This window comes from Hydra vulgaris, chromosome 02 (assembly GCF_038396675.1).
Source record: "Hydra vulgaris chromosome 02, alternate assembly HydraT2T_AEP".
Taxonomy (NCBI): Eukaryota; Metazoa; Cnidaria; class Hydrozoa; order Anthoathecata; family Hydridae; genus Hydra; species Hydra vulgaris.
In genome coordinates this window covers 51,855,401-51,876,008 of record NC_088921.1, presented here as the reverse complement: position 1 = coordinate 51,876,008, position 20,608 = coordinate 51,855,401, and the positions used below count along the sequence as shown (strand labels likewise).

The following is a 20,608-nucleotide window of genomic DNA, read 5'->3' as shown; positions in this document are numbered from 1 at the left end:
CAGGTTTTTAAATTCAAGACCCAATATGGGGGAAATTAAGACAATTTGCTCAGAAAAAGTTTGCTCAGGAAGAGCAAACTTTCAAAATGTTTGCTCATTTTGAACTCAGGAAAGAAGCAGAAATCTTTGACGAGTTGATCAAGATTTATAGTTGAAAGAATGTCTTGGAACATTTATAACTCTAAACTCTTGAATATAGAAATTTTTTGAAATTCAATGTAGACTCAAGGCAATGGTGATGATTCCCATTTTGTTAATACCATAGACAGTGGGACCTGTAATAACTTTATTTAGTAATACTTAAGAACATACTGTACTTGAATTTTATTTTAGTCTCATTCCAAATAATAATTTATTAAATAAACAGTACTTATTTTTGTACTTTCACAAATTAATTTGTAAATTAATTTGTATTTATTGTTAATTTGTGTTCATTAAGTGTGACTGTTAATCATTTATGTTTGACAAATAATTGTAATTTTGATGCTCAGAACTACACTTTTAATTATCTGTTGTAATAAAAACTTTAATAATAATTTGTTGCTCTATAGCCAATGAAGGTTTTATCTGATTGTGTACCTACTGTGCATTCTGGTTTGTGTTGAATGTTACCAGTGCATTTTACCAGGCAGAAAAGAAATAAAAATAAGGTTAGTCATTAATTTTATTTATCTAAAAAAATTAATTATTAAATAGGAGCAGTATGCGTTTAAACTTAGCACTAAAAAACGCAAATATAAAAAAATACAAAACTATATTCTCAGTCTATTGTACCAGAAAAATCTTTAAAACTGTTTCTATTCACTTCGCTTTACGGTAACTAATTATTAAAGAATTTATTTAGTTTTGACTTTTTATATTAATTTTTATTTTTTTATTGGAATTACTTGATTGATTTAAATTCAATAATATTACTCTATGATAAAAGACAAGGAAAAATGAAAAACTTATCCTTAATTTTTGCCATAATTGTACTGGACTAGTTTAGAAAATCTTTATCTATTAATGATTATCCTTCCATCATCCTATCATAATGAATATGCTCACAAAAATTATATATGTTGAAATCAGTTCACAAAATAAAACATCTGAAATAACTCAAAGTTTATTTAGCTTCCAGATCAAACTCTTTTAAAAACATCTCGAGTAATTTTTTGTCTGACTTTATTGATCCATGAATCTGTTCACATTAGTTTTTTTTGGCACCCCCAATGTGAAACTTTTCAAAAAAAAAAACAAAAAAACAAACTATGTGTCCATCTTGAAACATCATTGTAAACATTTTCCAATTTATCAGGTAATATAAACATTCTAATTTTTTTATTACCTGATGATTGCAGTAATTGTGAAGCTGTAAATTGTAAATACAAGCATTATGAAGTTATTTGTTTTTATTTAACATAATTCACATATTTATATTGCTCTGATTTTATTTAATCTTATTAAGAACTCTTAACGAAGATAAATGCAAGTACTTATACATAAATATACAGGGTGTTAGCCACGAATACATTCTTTACAGCATTTTTGGAATATTGGGAATATTTATTGTTATTTTTCTACAAAATATTAGGAATTTCTATTGATATATGGTCATTGAGTTTTGAGAATTCTGCCTTATAAGCGGTACCATTAGGCTGACTAACACCCTGATATATACATCAGGGTGTTAGCCAGCCCAATGGTTTCGCTTATACCACAAAATACCCAATGGATTTAAATTTCAAAATTTCAATGACCTTTTTTCTTTGAAGTAATAAGACAATTTCAAATAAAATTCCGAATATTTTGTAAAACAATAACAATAAATATTCCCAATATTATGAAAATGCACTAAAAAAGTATAGTCCTTGTATTCCTGGCTGAAACCCTATATAAATATATATATACAGAAGACTGTGTGTGTGTGTGTGTATATATATATATATATATATATATATATATATATATATATATATATATACAATCTTCTCTATTTGAAATTTATTGCCAGCGCAGGAAAAAGCGCTGACAGAATGGTAATTTTTAAATTAGCCTGTGCAATTTAAAAAATTCATTTTTTTTCACTATTTAAATTATAATAGCGAATGAAAGAATACTTTGAATAAATACTAGATAAAATAATTAAAAAAAAAAACTAGTAAAAAAAAGCATTTTTCATAAAAGTTGAACAAATGAACAAAAAAATTTTTGTTGCAATTTAAAACAAAATGCTTTTATTTTTTTGGCAAACGCTTTTTTATGCACTTGCCAAAGTTTTTGCTGGAGCATTGGCAAGCGCAAAAAGACTTGAGCGCAAAAGCGCTGGCTTAATGGAGAAGACTGTATATGTATGTATGTAGGTATATATATATATATACACACATATATATATATATGTATATATATTTATATATATATATTTTTATATATATATATATATATATATATATATATATATATATATATATATATATATATATATATATATATATATATATATATATATATATATATAACAATCACTAATAAAAATTCTTACATCAAGGTTTTTTGCTTCACTATGTTAAATTAACTATAATATAACTATAATTTAGATAAACAGTTTATAGAAAAAAAATTTAAAACAATAATAAATAGAATATAAATTAAATAACTTATAGTGCTTACATATATTTACATTAACAATTTATATTAATTTAAAGTAATTAATAACTATTAAAAGTGTATTTTAAATTAAATCTAAGTTCAGTAAAAAAATAAAAAATGACCTGTCTGAGTCCAATAGAATGTGAGTTTCACCACCAACAAATTCAATATACTTTAATGCCAAAGAAGAAATGTTTTGGCACTGTTCAAAATCTGGGTACTAAAAAGTGATTTAAAAAAGTTTCATTATGAATATATTTTATATAAAATGTATATTTCTAATATGAAATAAAATGTGTCTAATATGAAATAAAAGATGACAAGTACTAAGGTGATGATAATTAAAGTGATAATAGCTTGGGTGGCTAAGAATTAAAAGAATTTGAATTGAATATGACACTGTGATACTAGAGTGTAAAAACAATAACAACAAATAATAAATAACAAAACATAACCTGAGTAACAAGGGCATTACAATTACTTTAAACTCACTATATTTAAATTTATATCACTATTGCAACCCTCAGAATTAGGGTCGGCATTCGGCAATGCCGACCTGAAAGTATTTGAGATCGGCAAAAATTTGCCGACCTCGTTTTAATGTTTTATGGTTAGACCTTTGTATCAAATAATTTTTGCCGACCTAATGCCGACCTCAAAAAATTGAGGTCGGCAAACTATTGCCAACCTCATTTTTCCTAATTCCGAGGGTTGCTATTGAACTCAATTAATAGACTCAACACATCTACTTTAATTTCCTTTAGGCTAAGAAATCCTTTATTAAAAATAATTTGTTTTATACCTCAGTCATTAGCAAATTGTTCATTAAACTGATACACAACGCTTCCATACCAGCATGATGGCTGCTTTCATAAACATGACTAAAAATGATGTTTATAATAGAAAATACGGTTGTTATTAGGAGTTAATGGAGTTTTAACTTCAATGTTTATACCAATGTTTATAGATATATACAGAAATAAAAAAAATTTAACTGGTTTATGTGGAAATTTATACATATAACCATTTCAAAGCTAGAAATATTCTTAAACCTACTTTATGTCAATCAATCATATATATTCTAAAAAAATGTTATTATATCCATACTTACAAGTATTTTACATAATAGTAATCTTAAGTAAACACCTAAGATACTGATCTTTTTATAAATAATAATAATTAAAAAAAAAATGCTGTCTGGATTAGTGCTTTTCAAGAGCAAAATAAATCTGCAGTCAATTCTAAGAATTTACAAATTTTGAAAAAATAAAAAAACCTATAAGTTTACTATCAAAAATTAAGAAAGCTTTTCATAGAAAGTCGTAAATTTTAGCTCTTTTTTATTTAAAATCACTCAAATAAATTGCTGCAGTTAAAGCAATAACTGAAATTAACAACAATTTGTCAAAAAGAGAGAAAAACATAATTATTTTTGGCCTTGCCGAAAACAAATCAACTGACTCACTAAAATGTACCAATACTGATAAAACCAGCACAACAAACTTACTTGATTCAATAGGAGTAAACACTGAAAGAATAAGAAGAAGAATTCGATTCAAAAGTCAAAATTCAAAGAAAACTAAGAACAAACCAACTCCCATTCTAGTATAATTTGATAATAACATAGATCGCTCTAACACATTAAATTTTGCAAGAAGACTAAGAAACAATGAAAACTATGGACAAGTATTAGCGCAGATTTATCTCCAATGGATCAGGAAAATAGGAAAAAACTTATTGCAGAGAGAAATGATACAAAGAATAAGTTGAAAGGATCGAATAAAGAAAACAAATTTAAATTCAGTTTAAAAGAAGATTCACTAATCAAAGTTAACCTTGAAGAAAGGCACAAGTGCTACTAACAAGTGATTCAAAAACATATATACATTTAAATACACCACCATTAAACAGAACTTCATCATTTAAATCAACTTGTAATTCAGCTCAAACTTCATTAAACTGTTTTTATACCAATGCAACATCTTTAAACAATAATATGCAAGAACTTTTCATCATAATTTCGACATTATTTTTACAACAGAAATATGGTTTACAGAAACATCCATTCTTTATATTACCAACTATGAGTTGTCATTTTATTTAATACATAAATTTCTAGACATGTTATAAAAGCATTGAAGACCTGTCTTCAATCGATCTAATATATACTGAAATGCAAGAACCAATATCAGAGGTATCTCCGGGACCAATGCTTGGCAATATTACACATGGACACTAGTATAATATGGAAATATAAGACTTAAAATAATCAATCTTTTCATAGTTTCTCTAACCAGTCACAATTATGCCAAAGGTGGTTACGAGAATCTAAGACTACATATAGATAGCATAAATTGGTCACAACTACTCAAACCCTGCAATTGTATTTGACTTTGTTACGAATCATTCTTATCAATTTACGAAGAAGCATGTCGATTATATATTCCTATTAAAACACTAAACAAGCAAAAAATAAACAGACCAAAATGGTTTGATTCGTATACAAAAAAAACTTGTTCAGGACAAACATCATGCATGGTACAAATTTCAAATGTTATGCCACTACACAAAAGCAGAAGTCGACTTATCGCAAGTAATTGCAGGCCAATATCAATCATAAGTAAATTAATGGAAAGTATAATTCGTGACTCCATGATGAAACATCTAATAACAAGTAATCTTATCACGTCACAACAATATGGTTTTGTGCCAAAAAAGAGCTGTTTCACAAATTTGCTAGTGTGAAGACTTTGTTAGTACAGCTTTACATAACAAACATTAATAATTAAAAAAAAAAATTAAGTAAGATCAACTAGGAAAAATAATATAAAAAAGATAAAAAATATATTTGGTTATTTAATATTATTGGCCAGTTATTTAAAACATGGACTGCATTAAAGAGAGTGATTTTCTAATATACAAAAAATAGTGTATTTCGATAGCATCACAATTATGAATGCTGGCTGTTTCGACTAATGATTGTAAAATTGACTAATGACTATAAAATGCTGGCTGTTTTGGTAATGGCTGAAAAATCATAAATAACAATGCATTAGAAGCAAAGCAACTTAGGTTAAAAAAATTTATTAAGAATTTACCTGTGCATAATAATTTGGGCAAAATAAAAGCTGAATTGCATAATGGGTGAGAGAATGAAAACTGAACTGCACAAGATCGAGTTGCATCATGATGTAAAAGTAAATTAAGATTCTATCCCAACTATGCTAGAACCATTTGTTAACGCAAAACCAAAGTAATAAAATAAAAAAAAGTGCACAATTTATAAGGTTGCTTCCTTATCATTTGTGTGTAATGATTTATATCACAAAGCGATTTTGAAAAATTATTGTAAAAAGGGTTTAATAACTTAAAAGCTTTTATTTCAAAGAATAGAGGGGCAACCCTCCTCCACTACAACTATCCCTTTATCTTTCCTTTTTAGCAGCAACCACTGTTACGAAAAAAAAAAAGAAGTACAAAATAAAATATATATTTAAAAAGCAAGGATACATTAAAACTATATAATAAACTTTATATTTAGAATATTTTACAGAAAACTCATCATTTGTATCCTCTGAACGCCTGTTATATGAACCTTCAGAAGACTTGTCATTTCAAACCTTAATTGATTCATCAAACAAATTACAATTTGCTATTGGTGGATCAGAGCAATCAAATTCAAAACCTCAGCTGGCAATTTTTTGCTTCTTTTGCAGGCAGTTATCTAAGTGAATTTATAACATGGTCAGATGTTATCGATTTCAAGAATACATAACTTTAGAACTTCCATACTATGCATTAAAATTCTGTGCATTGTAACAGGCTTGTAATACCACAAACATAAATATAAATCTAAAGTCCTAGTTTCAGAACACAATCAATGTCATTTTACACAACCAATGCCATGACCAAAAGATACCATACCTAATAAAAAATTAAATTTTAATTTTTTTTTAATATAAAATAAATGTTTATATTTTAGGGCAATTTAAATAAATGACCCTATTTAAACTACTGGGTGTTTAAATAAAAAAATTCGTACTTTAAAGAAAGTTGTAGTAATGTAAGTGATATAACGTAAGTTAAATATACATTATCAAAATAACACGTTTATTTTCCAAAGTACATCACTTCTAATTGAACCTTTTTTTTTTATATAATAACATCGATTTAAAAGTTTCAATAGGATTCACAATACCGATTTGCAGAAATCCGATATTCAAAACATTTTTTTACTTATTTTTCTTTGTAAGGTGAGTTAAACAATATTTTCGGACTCTTTTTGCTTTAAGTAAATAAAATTAAGTGCACTTTATGTGAAAACCATTCAATTAATTGAGGAAACTAGTTAAATTTATCTATTTAAATAAATAACAAAAGCACAAATTAATAGACTTAAATGTTTTTAAAAACATTCAGATTATTTTTATTTTTTAAATAAAAGTAAAATTATTCTAAATTTTTTAAAATTTTTTTGTTTGTTTACATACATTGACTGAAAAACAGTTAAAACATGCAAAGAGTGCTGCTACATCAAATGAGGGTTTGGTTTAGGCAGGCAACCTATGAACTAAACTTTTTTTTTTTGAACTAAAAATTTAAATAAAGTTTTATGATAAAAATTATCAAAATGCTTTTAGCTCGATTTTTTTACAGTCTTAGAAAACACAATTTAATTTTTAGTAACTAAATTTTTTTATTAGAAATAATATAATATTATTATTATTATTATATGTTATTAGAAAAAATTATCTAAGTGGTGCATTAATAGTTCAAAAACATTAGGTTCTTTTGATAATTGATTAAACAATTTTATAAAAACTTCGATGTGCAAAGATATTGCATATCGAAGATTTGCAATATCTTTGCACATCATCCATTTTAATAAAAAATTCAAAAGATGAAATTTACTTAGTTACACCACCAGAATTACATTTTATGGGAATAGTGACACTTATTTAAGAATTATGGCATTTCTTTACAAGCTGGGTTTAGAAAGAAATGTGTTAAGAGATAAATTTAGAGATACATGTGTTTATAGAGAAAGAGAGAGAGTTACAAGAAAAATGTATTTAGAGCTGGAGAGAGATGTGTATTAGCGTCACAAATTAATTTAATACCTATGGTTGAAATATATATATGATCAAGGGTGCATTTATAAAAAAATCAAAGTGTAAAAACTAAGAAGTCTCCTTGACTCTAACCTTAGAAATGCGAATTAAAATTAAAAAAAACAACCAAATTGGTCTCAATATGAGCAAAAGATTGGGCATAAAGGTTAAATGATTGCTAAGCAATTGAAACCTGCGACCACCACCATCTACCTACTATTATCACCACTTTTTGGTCTTAATTATTGGATTTAAATATCAAAACATTTTTTTTGGGTGGGTGGTATGGTGTAAAAAGACTTTGAACCTACATAGGAGTATGGAGTAAAAGACAAGAACTGAAATAGACAAAACTTTTGCTTTGAGGAAGAAAATGAAAGATATTGATTTAAAAACTTTTGTTTCTTAAAAATTTCACCTTAGATAAGGTAACTTAAACAATTAAAAAGGTAATTGATGCAATATCTTATAGTCCAGTACAAAATCTAATCAGCATTCATTAACAGAAAAAAAAAATTAAAAATAGAAAATAAAAGTTTATAAAAGTCTTTTTAATTCTTCTTCTTCATTTTAAAACTAATAAGGTTTTCAGATATTCAATTTATTTTATTTTCGTTTTTTTAATTTCATTATTTGTTAGGGATGTTTGTTTTTTTAAAACTCAAAATTCTTTTGTTTTTGTATTCTTACTTTTTTTTTTTTTTGTGTGCTTTTTTTTTTAATTTCTTTTTTTATATACTTTACTTTTAACAAAACTTTTCAAAGTGATTATAGTATTTTTTCAAAAAATAATTTTCTTAATTTATTTCCTAATTACCAATGATTAAAAATAATTACCATCTTGATGGTATTTTTTTTTTATATTGAATGAGTTTATTTAATTTAATCTTGATTCAATTTTAACAAGTATAAAATATACCCCAGAAAAAATATAGCAAAAAAATAATGAATATAACAGAACAAAATTTGTCATATTAAATATAGTTCATTTGTAGAGTGTAAACCAAAACGCTTAGTCAATGTATTTGGTAAAGTCACCCCAGACAGCTATTTCAGTATAATTAATGATATTTCATTTACAGCTAAATTTGCAAAATTAATTTTTGAAATGCTAACACATAAATCAAAATACTTTTTTTAAATGAAAAAGAAAATAAAGAAAAAATATATATTTTAGCACAATAAATGATCTTTTTTTTTTAAAATTATTATCTAAAAATAATCACCTTTCTAATGATCTTCAGATATTCACCTTCTTAAGACCCATGGAACCACTATAATTGAGAAAGCTACTCATTTGAAATTGTTTTTATCATTATCTTAACCCTATAACTCCAAAACATGAACCTTGATGAAAATAGAGAAACAAGTGGAGGTAAAGTATCTGTGTAGGTAGATTCAACCCAGACCCTCAGTCAATGAATGTATTGAAACCCCACCAAATGCCTGTCACTTCACACAATCAGTGACACTTTGCACAAACCTAATATTGATATTATTTAATAAATTCTATAAATCAATTTGCACAAACGGCACATATTGATTTATAGAATTTATTTACCATTATAAAAAGTCTTTAGTTTGTTAAACAGTATTAAAACTTTTGTCAGACAACAAACCTATATGGCCAAAGTTGGTTAGCTCGCAGCGTTTCTGAAGTGAATTGCTGTGGTTGTGAAAATGTGGTTTAAATTCTACCACTAGCACCTTTTATTTTTTTTAAACTTTTTAAAATTTTTTTTTCAATTTTTCTAAAATACATAATAAATACATACTTAAAATACATATAGTTCTATAGATAATATACACATAACATATATAAAGATATTGTATACTATAACAAATAAAAGAGAGAAAGAGTTTAAAAAAAAATTTATAAGCCTGTCTAGCTACTCCAGAAGGTGCTGTTGTTAAGACAAAAAAAAAAAAAATGCCTGAAGCTAGCTAAAACTTTGAAACTTTATTTCAACAATTAAAAGTCTTTATTTATATATATATATTTTAAATAAATATGGCCAGATTAAAAAAATTGAAAAAATGTGTTAAGGAATGGATTTGAACCCTCTCAAAACAATACCAATGACAACACATTGAACTAAGTTATGCATATAAGAATAAAACAAACAATTTTATTCTCTTATAAGCTCTACATATGCAGAAAAGTGCGTTTCTTTTTTTAAATGAATTGTTTTTCTACCATTGAATAAAAAATATTGTAAATATGGAATAAGTATAGAAATGATCGGTGTGGAATAGATAAGTATAAAAATGGTCAGTTTGATGAAAACCCCTATTTCACGGGTTGGGATAGCTAGGATATATATATAAGGATAAAGTATAGAAAAGGTCTTGGAAAAGACTTACAAAGATCTGTAATTTTACAGCTAGCTAGCTAATCCAGTCAGCTAGTTAATCAAATAACAGTAAAATTTAATTAAAATCAATAAAAAACAAACAAAAAAAACAACTAAATAAAACAAAACCTAATTAATGCGAATTTTGAGCGAGCATTAAATTTCTGCAAGAGTTCCTCAAATGCTTCTTTTGCTTTTTCTCTCTTAAAAAAATAAAAACAAGTTTTTTAGATTTGAACAACAATTTTAGCAAAAAGAAATCTAAAGTATAACTAACATAATAACCAACGAGTTGACCTCATGAACCACAATGACCAACAACCTCATACCTTTTATGAATGGCATGTACTCGATAACAATGGAAATATGATTAAAAAACACTTCATGGAATATAAATAATAAACTTAATAAAGTTTGTAATTTTTTTTTAACCTTGCAATTGTATCCTCTATAAGATCATCTGGCGTCTTTACTGTGGTTGTTTACTTAACATTACACTTTGTTTATCAAAAGAATTAAAAAAATAATAATTCTGAATCTAAAAACCACCCAACAAGAATGACCAAGATGGTATTTTTTATCAAACATCAACATTCTCTTGGTCAGAAATTTACTCAGAATAAATTAAAACTTAACTATGGTTAATTAATATTAATTTAATTGCATCTTTATTGTGGTTGTTTACTTAATAATAGCTGATTTTGTCTTATTCCAGTACTGTTTACAACAGAGGCCACATTCACCATAAAAGGAATATACAGTGATCCATATTAATTATAAAAGGAATATATAGAGAGAAAAAAACTCTGATAAAAACCCTTAATTTAACTTTAACTATAGGTTGGAGCAGCGATATTAAATAATAATCTTCCGCGTGTTAGTAACAATAAAAATTTTCATTCCTGATCAGCAAAGAAAGTAAACACCAGTGAAGGCATTGAAGAAAATCCTTTAACTCTTACATTATATTATATTTAAGTCTAAATACTTTACATACTAGCTATATATTATTTATTATATAATAATTTATTTATGAGGTTTACATTTGAAACATTTTTACAGATATAAAAAATTTATATCTGTACATTTTACTTGTTGATAAAAAAAATCTATGTTTTTCAATATTTAAATTTATAAAATATGAATAATCATAATAACTATACTATTATGTTTCAAATAAATATTTATATATTCTTTTGGATAAAAAAATTTTCCTTTCACTGCCCTCGGAATCAGGGTCAGCATTCGGCAATGCCGATCTAATTACTGACCTCAAAATGTTTGAGGTCAGCAAAAATTTGCCGATTTCAAACACTTTGAGGCAAATTTGTTTTTGCCAACCTGATGCTGACCTTTAACAATTCAAGGTCAGCAATTTATTGCCTACCTTACTTTTCCTAATTCCGAGGGTTGCATATTTTTAATAACTTATCCTTTTTTTTGTTTTCAAAATTATTAAGTAATAATCTATAATAATTGCTATAGCAAAACCTGAACCAATTACAATTGGAGATTTTTCATATATTAGGCAGATATCTCAGACACTTTTATTAATCAACATTTATTTTAAATTCTTTAGTTAAAAACTTACTCTGCTTTTGTTAACCCCCCATACCATAACAAAGTAGAAGCCCTAAAAAAGAAATTGAACATTCAAACCATTCTGTATAGAAATTCTGCATGTTTTGTATTTTAAAACTTATCAGTATATTCTTTGTATGAATATGTAACTAACTTGATTTATTTTCAGTTTGAATGGAGTACTATTCTGAAACACTTTATGTAAATATAAACGTATTAGATAAAATATAGATAATTTATCATATATATATATAAGATAAAATGTGTTTAAAATAACATATCATATATGACAAGAGGTGTTTAAAATACTACAGCAAATACTTGAATGTTTAAAAACTGTAACAATGTGAAAACTTCATTAGTAAACTTTCATACTTACATATATATATGTATGTATATATATATATATATATATATATATATATATATATATATATATATATATATATATATATATATATATATATATATATATATATACATTATATATATACACACACATATATATATAAATTAGTAAAAAACACTTATTTAACTTTTTTCTTCAACTTTAAGTTTCACCATTGCTGGATCATCAGGAAGAGTTCTTCCTTGAGTTGAGTTCTTGCTGGATCATAAGGAAGAACTCTTCCTGATGATCCAGCAATGGTGAAACTTAAAGAAAAAAAAATGTATAATTTTTTATTTATAGGTTTATGTCAACATTCTCAATAAAAATCTTCTGGGCTCAACAAAAAAATTGCAATTATGAAAAATTTTTATCTTCAAATAAGACAACCATCCTAAACATACGTCAAAGCAAATGAGTTTTTTTTATCCAGAATCAGATTGAATTACTTGAATGGCTCAAAGTCCAGATCTTAATCTTTATCATTTACTTATTATTATGTTTTAAATATATTTAGTTTATGTTAAATAAGAAACTTTTTTTTAACAGAAATTCAAATATGTTTATTGTAAATAAAATCACCATAGTAGTAAGAGGTATCAAAAAAGGGTAAAAATAAAAAGGTAAAAAAAAAAAAACGGGTAAAAAAATTGGCAAAAAAAAAAGGGTAAATAAAAAAAAAAAGGGTAAAAAAAACAAAAACTTTTTAAATAAGAGAATTAGACTAAGCAAACTTTGGCAAGTTCGTATAAGGACAACATCTAACAAGGTAAAAACACAAAATAAATACAAAAATGTAAAAACAGACTAAAAAAGTAGATAGATAAGTAAGAGAATAAAAAGAGATTACAATCATTGGCTGTAGTCTTAGATGTTCAAATGATATATATTCACAATTCATTTTTTTAAATTCAATTACAAAACATCACAAAGATTTGCATACCAATAATCCAGAAATGTAGAAGATCACCTGAAATCTAATAATGTATTTCTTGTCACAGTACTAAATTGCAATATTTACATGGGTTGAACCAATTGATCTACAAAGAGCACTGGAAATTGCACTGTTGCCATCTGCAAGCCTATTCTATAGAAGACCTTGAAATTTTAATTCAGAGTAATAGGTGACATAACAAAAGCAATATCTCACTGATTTACAGATAAAATTGTAAAATGTCATATAATGCCATACCAAGGTGTATCATCTGGTCATTACCTTATGAAAACCATTAGGAAAAAAATAGGTAGAAAAATAACAACTACACATATCACATAAGTTAATGCCATACCAGGCATTTGTTCTATCACATGATCTTACCTAATAAAAATCAATTGACCAAGGTCAAAACCATTTGACACGAGACCAAGACAAATAGTTAATAATCTCAAAAAGATTTTGCAAAAAACTTAATTGGTTATCCCATCATAACTACCATGATATTGAGTCTTTTCATACACACATCCCAAATGTGCTACAACACTAAAGAGGGCCATTAAATGCTGACATTTAAATTGTGCATATCATTATTATTACTTATTATTATTATTGTTACTAATTATTATTACTAGTTGTTATTAATTACTACTTTTATGTATTATACATTCTAATTTGTTTTGAAGTTTATTTGAATAAATTGAGCAATATCGACTAGAAGTTATTTTTTCTGCAAATGTTATTATAATCAATTAAAATTAAATAAGAATAAGTTTTACATTTTTAACTGCTCTGATAGATGTCAATATAAAGTAACTTTAAGTGTCTAAGCCTAATAAAGCTATTGTGGCGCAATCAGTCAGAGTTAACTATAAATTGTGCAACTTAAAAATGAGCAAAAAAGTCTTCTGGAAACATTTTTTATAGTTAAAATAAATTTTGCATTATATAAAAAATCAAATTATAATTCCAAACAACAGTCTATACCATCTAGCAAGAGTACTGTACCATTAACAGATGCTTATATAAAATATGTTCTTTTTCAAGCTCGTTACAAGAAATACAACTCAGAAGATAAAACAGGAATTCCTAGCAAAAATAAAACAAAATAATTTTTTTTTTAATGTGGAATTTAATGAATTAACATTTCAAAAACAAAAACAAGCAATATGACTACACTTTAAATTTATAATAATTCTGTAAATTGATTATTATATAAATTAATTATTTATAAAAATATAAATATTGGCATTAAAAGCTATAAAATATGATTTAATTAATATAAAATAACTATGATAATAACAACGGCAATTTATTTTAATAATTAACAATTTAATAAGTTTTATTAAATAAAATAAATTTACCACATTAAGATTTGTCAACAAATATGGTTTCATTGTTCAGAGAAAGGAAATGTTTTTTATCCAATTAAAAAAATATAAACCAAAACAACTCTTTGTAAATCATTTTAGGGGAAACCCAGGAATAATGAAACTAATAAAAATTAGATATACTATTTTTCATTAGTTTATTAGTCAGCATTTCAATGTTTATGAAAACTAATTTTTTATGTATCACGATTTTTTGAATCAAAATGAGAATTTTGCTTGACAATTTACTTCTAAAAATTTTACTTTACTTCAAATAATTTTACAAAAAACTTTTGTACTAATATTATTACTAATCAAGGATTTGAATTTTTTATTTTCTTGTTTGTTTATTTTGTCGAAAGTTTGTGTAGCTGTTTTGAAGCCTTAAAGTTACTTTGAAGAAATTCAAAATTTGGAAAAAATAATCATACTAATGTTTAATTTGAATTGTTTATACTTTTTAATATGATACTGTTGCAAATTAAATCTTTATTCAAAAGTATTAATAAATTAAAGTAGAGTTAATAATCAGTTTTACTTGTGTTGAAAGGTGATTGAAAACTTTTGACCGGTAGTGTATATGTGTATATTAGGGAAGGCTGAAACCTAAATTTAAAAGAGTGTTCTCTCTAATTACTTGGCTTTTGATGCAACATGAAGATTTATGACTAAAAAAAACCATAAGGTTATTAGTTTTAGCGAACCCACTTGGGTTAAATAAAAGACCTAAAACATTGTCAAGTTTCTTATGGTAAAATTAAAACCCTTAAAACAATTTCCTTTCGGAAAACTTCCCGCTTTAAAGCAAGTGCTTAAAGGATGTCTTTACTTTATAGACTATAGAAAAGACAGCGCTCATAGAGATGTTAGAGTAGAACTAATCAATCTATGGGTAAGTTATAATGTTTATTCAATATCTGGTCATTAGAATTAAAACAAAGCTCAGCAGTTACATAAAATTTTTTTATAAACTTGTGAACTATGACAAAAACAAAAGTGGATAAAAATATGAAACAGATACAGCAGGATTTATAGAAGAGGCAAATCAATTATTTGATGTCAACTAAAAAGGTCACAAGAAACTAGCAGAAATTAAAAATAAGTTTCTATTAAAAATGACAGATGAAGATGGCGATGAGGTGAGTTATCAACATCAAAAGTTTAAACCTAGCCTTAAGGCATTTGCTCAAATACTCAATTCAAAATTACATTTAACATCCAGTAAGTAGAGATGTGTATAAGTGTTTTATAGAATTTTTCCTTTTCAGGATCAAAAAACCAACAGGCATGGCTGCTGCAGTCTTAGAGGTGCAGTAGCCATGCCAGGAACTAGCTTAGGCTAGTTCCTGAAACACCTTCTGAAATCAAGTTCAAATTAGAGTTATTTGAGAGTCTTAGTTTAAAGAAAGCTAGGAAACTGGATCCTTCTAAGATAAAAGCAAGCTGCTCTTTTCAAGGACTTGAAGAAGAAAGTCTTCTAGTATCTGGAAAAAGAGAGAAATCAGATGCTGAAATGCCCAAATCATTTTCAATCAGCAATGACTTAGATCCTGATAATAGTGGAGAAATGTCAAAATATGAACAAAACTACAAAAAGCTATGAATGCTTGCTGGAATGTGTAACTGGTAGTTTATTTGTTGTTTTTTTTGTAACTTTAGTTCAGAGGTTCCCAAACTTTTGGGTAGAGCCCCTATTTACCTGATATTGATTTTTTGTAAATTTCTAACTGTAATGAAAATTAGTTTTTTATTAAGATATATTCATAATAAACTTCTAACAATTGACATTAAGATATATTCATAATAAACTTCTAACAAAAGCTATTTTTTTATACATATTACTAAAAATCTTTTTTTCAAGCATCAAATAAATGATAGTGCTGGTGCAGCTATTGCTTCTGCTACATTGGTAGATTTTGGAGTTATCACCAAAGACAAAATGCAGCATGTTATTGACAAGTAAGTTTAGTTCTTCTAAGAAAGAATCCAGCTTTCCTTCAATTAAGATACCTGTGTCTGCCTGGGAACTTTTGGACATGGGGTGTCCAGTGATGTAGTCTCCAATTTTCGTCAATAGCATGAAAAGTCCAAGAGATGTAGCTATCCTGAGCTCTAGAAGTCCAAAGGTCAGAAGTAAATACTTTTTAGATTTGGCGTAATCTCCGTTATTATGCTCTTCATTCCAGCTTGAACTTCTCTTGACTGAATTGAAAACTTTCTTGAATATGTTGTTCTTTGATGAAGGCTTAGTTTAGGGTTTGCAATGTCAAACAATTTATTGAATCTATTGAATAATATCCATCTTTTGTTTTCAAAGACTTTTTGCACGCCTTGCATTCAGCACCGTCACTTGTTTTTTGAAAATATCTCCAGATTTTGTTTTTTCTTGGTGACATTTTTGATCGTTGAAATGAGGCAAGAATATTTCTTTTCAATATGAACAATATGTGTCAAGTTGAACTCCACTGGTAAACTAATGAAATTAAGTCGAAAGTGCACCATTTTATACAAAAAGTTTTTGTATTTAAAATCTAATTATAAATATTTAAAATCTAATTAAAATTTTCTAATTAAAAATCTAATTAAAAATTTAATTTGTTTTTGTCAAAAACAAATTATATTTTTAATTAGATTTATTAAAATCACGGAGTCAAAATATCAATTAATTAAAAAAACAAATTATTAAGCATTTTGTAAATTATAATAATTTTTAATTTGGAAAATAATATAATATTTAAGTCTCGTTCTACTTCTTGCAAGAACTTTCTATTTCTCGTTTCGAGAAGTCCCATTTCTCACGAGAAACGAGACGAGATCTTGCTCATGGTTAGTTTTTCTAGTTAGTTTGATATCAAGATTATTTAACTGACAGTCTAAGTTTAAAACCTATTTCATTTGATTCAAAAAATCAATAAATTTCCTGATTCAAATGCTAAGTACATTTGTAATAAAGTTATAGACAACAATTATTTTGCTCATGGTGAAAATATTCTAATTGGAATGTTACCTGACTAGGATGAAGAGATCAGAAGGAAATCTGTTATTAAAATTTTGAATTTAATAGGCCTCATAGAAGACTTTCATGGCAAAGAAGGTAACTTTGAGAGTGATAATGACAATGAAGACAATGTTAGTGAAAGTGATTATACCTCAATGAATGAAAATGTAAGAGTGTTTCTAAAGCCCAAGATTAATTTCAAACTTGTATGCTATTAAAAAATGACCCTAATTTTCCAATGGCACACAATTCCACTGGTTTCAAGGCTGATTGAAGAAGATAAAATACTTGAATTTATTGAAAAACCACTTAAGTTAAGATACGAGTGTCACAGCCAAAATGTTGAAAGATATGTAAAACTTGTTAGAGAAGCTTCAACATCTGTAGTTGGGCATGATCGCAGAGATAAAGTTATTTAAAAGAAAATTAGGTCCAGGAAATTAATTAAAATTTCACATCAAAAAGTGATTTTAAATTGTAATGTTTTACTTTTTGTGTGTATGTTTTATATATAGATAACACTACAATTGTAAGGATTTTGTATCTTGATAGTTAATTTGAACCTAGATGTGATTCATTTAAAGTATCCATAGTCATATTTTTGTAATATATGCCAATATTTCAACTAAAAAACAATAAAAAAACTTAAACCCAAGTGGGTCAGCTAATACTGATAACCACTGATTTTTTACTTCATAAATATATATATATATATATAAATATATCTATATATAAATAAATATATATATATATAAATATATATATATATATAAATATATATATATATATAAATATATATATATATATATAAATATATATATATATATAAATATATCTATACATATCTATATATATATATCTATCTATATATCTATATATATATATATATATATATATATATATATATATATATATATATATATATATATATATATATATATATATATATATATATATATATATATATATATAAACAATTTTAAAATGTATTCAACAAAATAGTGCTCAATGTTCTTAAAAGAACAGAGCAATTATAAATTAGTAGAAAATCACTTAACAAAATTTTTTCTTATTTTACACTGTGTTTCATCAATAAAGACTCATAAAAAATATATCTTTTCATTACTGATGAGTCTTTATTGATGAAACACAATATAAACTTAGAAAAAAATTTTGTTTAGAGTTTTTGTACTAATTTTTATATATATATATTTATATGTATATATATATATATTTGTATATATATATGTATATATATATATAAATACATATATATATATGTATATATATATATATGTATATAGTCCAGAATTATCTTTATAACTAAACACGCTTTAATTATTAGTTAATAAGCTATTTTCTCATTATAGAAATATCCTAAAAAAGTGACTTAAAACTTACCATTCCTATTTCAAATGAAACTGCATCTGGTCTAAAAAAATATAGTAAAAAATGTTTGCAAGAAAAAGTTAAAATAAATTTTAATATTTAACTATCATGATCTTCATAATTGAGAGTAAAAAAACATTTTATATGCTTACAAAATTAATAATGCTAATAACTTTCAGAATTATTTTTTTTGCCATTAAATAAAGAATTTAGCAGCAGTGGAAATTTTTTGGCTATATTTATTGGTGGACCTAAAACTCAAAAAAATATAAAAATAAACTGCAAAAATGTAAAAAACACTATGCGTAAATCCATTTTAAAGTATTGTCAAAAGTTTGAAAATTTGATTAAATAACTCATATTGTTTAACTATTATATATTGTTAATCTATTATATATTACAAACTATATCTGAGAATAATTTAATTAGAAAAATCGATCCCTCTTCCAATATTTCAAAGCCAAGAAATCTAATATATGGAGATTTGAATAAGAAGCCACAAATGGATTTTTCAAAATTACGTTAGACAAAGAAGATATAAGTAAGATATCTTTTTTTTTTAAGAATAAAGTAATATTCTTAGATTAAGCGATGTTATTAAAAAAATCTCAATAGAAGTTCGTCAATTATGGAATAAAATAATGATATTATGTATTCTGGAGAAATCTGTGCAAAGAGGTTGTTCTATGTTAGGAGTAAAGTCTGCTAATCAAAATTATAAATTTGTTATTAAATCAACACAAAGTACAAATAAGAAGACAAGTATTAATAGTTTATTCTATTAATATGATTATTAATATAAATTATTAATTAATAATATTATTATAAAATTATTAAATAATTATAATAATATAAATTAATTATTTGACTTATTGCCCAAAAATTTTAAACTTAAAAATCTGGAAGACAAACTCTGTTATGAACACCAGAAATATTCTAATGCATTCAAAGGTCAAAAGCAGTATTTTGACAGAGCCTATTACAACTAGGGCATCCATACCGGTATACTGAAAACTCTGGTATACTGGATGTTTTTCCAATACCGATACCGAGCTCTCAATACCGGTATATACTGGTATAACAGTTATTTTTTCAATCGGACAGGAATTTTTTGATGAGACTTCGTACGTGTTTTGACACAGATTTTCAGAAAGTTTTAACTGCGAAAATCAACAAAGAAAACTCTGACCTGTTTGTATTAATTTTTTTTTAATTATATAATTAGATATTTTTAAGATATATTGAGAGAATGTTTTTTTTTCACTTTGTTTTTGTAACTTTGTTGAGCTGTGCTACATTTTATTTATTATATATATATTTGTAAATATAACAACAACAACAACAATAACAACAACAACAAATAAAGACAGTGAATAAATTTAAAAAGAATAAATATTTAACACATATGTATTGAAATGCAAAATGAAAAAAAAAAAATATCAACATCTCTATATAATATAGAGATGTAGTTATGTTTTTTTATTCATATAATACAAAAATTTTGTTATGTTTTTTTCATATATTATAATTATATTAAGTTCATATAACATAATATCTTTATTTTCATAATTATAAATTTTTGTTATTTATATAATTTGTATTTTAAAGTTCTTTTTTATATTTAAAATTCTAGTATTCAAAAATGTGCTGCCCTAACCATGACTTATAAATCAAAAGTATTTGAAGATTTTAAAAAAGGACTTCAGGACAAAAACTCTGGGTGGGCAATATTTTGTTGGGGAAAAGTCTGGAGCTGTAGCGAAATGTAAAAAATGTGCTAGAGAAATCAAGACCTGTGGTGGCTTGATTAGTGAACTCCATACACATTTAAGGACATCTCATCAAATAAATTTAT

At 25.5% G+C, this 20,608-nt stretch overlaps 1 protein-coding gene across 3 annotated transcripts in view; it reads right to left on the bottom strand.

Moving 5' to 3' along the window:
- Positions 1-20,608, bottom strand: part of LOC101240406 (glomulin) — a 67,935-nt gene that overhangs the window by 10,165 nt on the left and 37,162 nt on the right. For 2 of the 3 annotated variants that reach the window (XM_065791319.1, XM_065791320.1), the window contains exons 9-14: positions 18,766-18,796; positions 14,005-14,085; positions 11,685-11,726; positions 10,223-10,296; positions 3,431-3,509; positions 2,751-2,848 (exon numbers count right to left, since the gene is read on the bottom strand). In XM_065791319.1, the coding sequence (XP_065647391.1) occupies positions 2,751-2,848; positions 3,431-3,509; positions 10,223-10,296; positions 11,685-11,726; positions 14,005-14,085; positions 18,766-18,796 (405 nt within the window). The remainder of the gene's footprint in view (positions 1-2,750; positions 2,849-3,430; positions 3,510-10,222; positions 10,297-11,684; positions 11,727-14,004; positions 14,086-18,765; positions 18,797-20,608) is intronic. The other variant, XM_065791321.1, reaches the window with a different exon arrangement.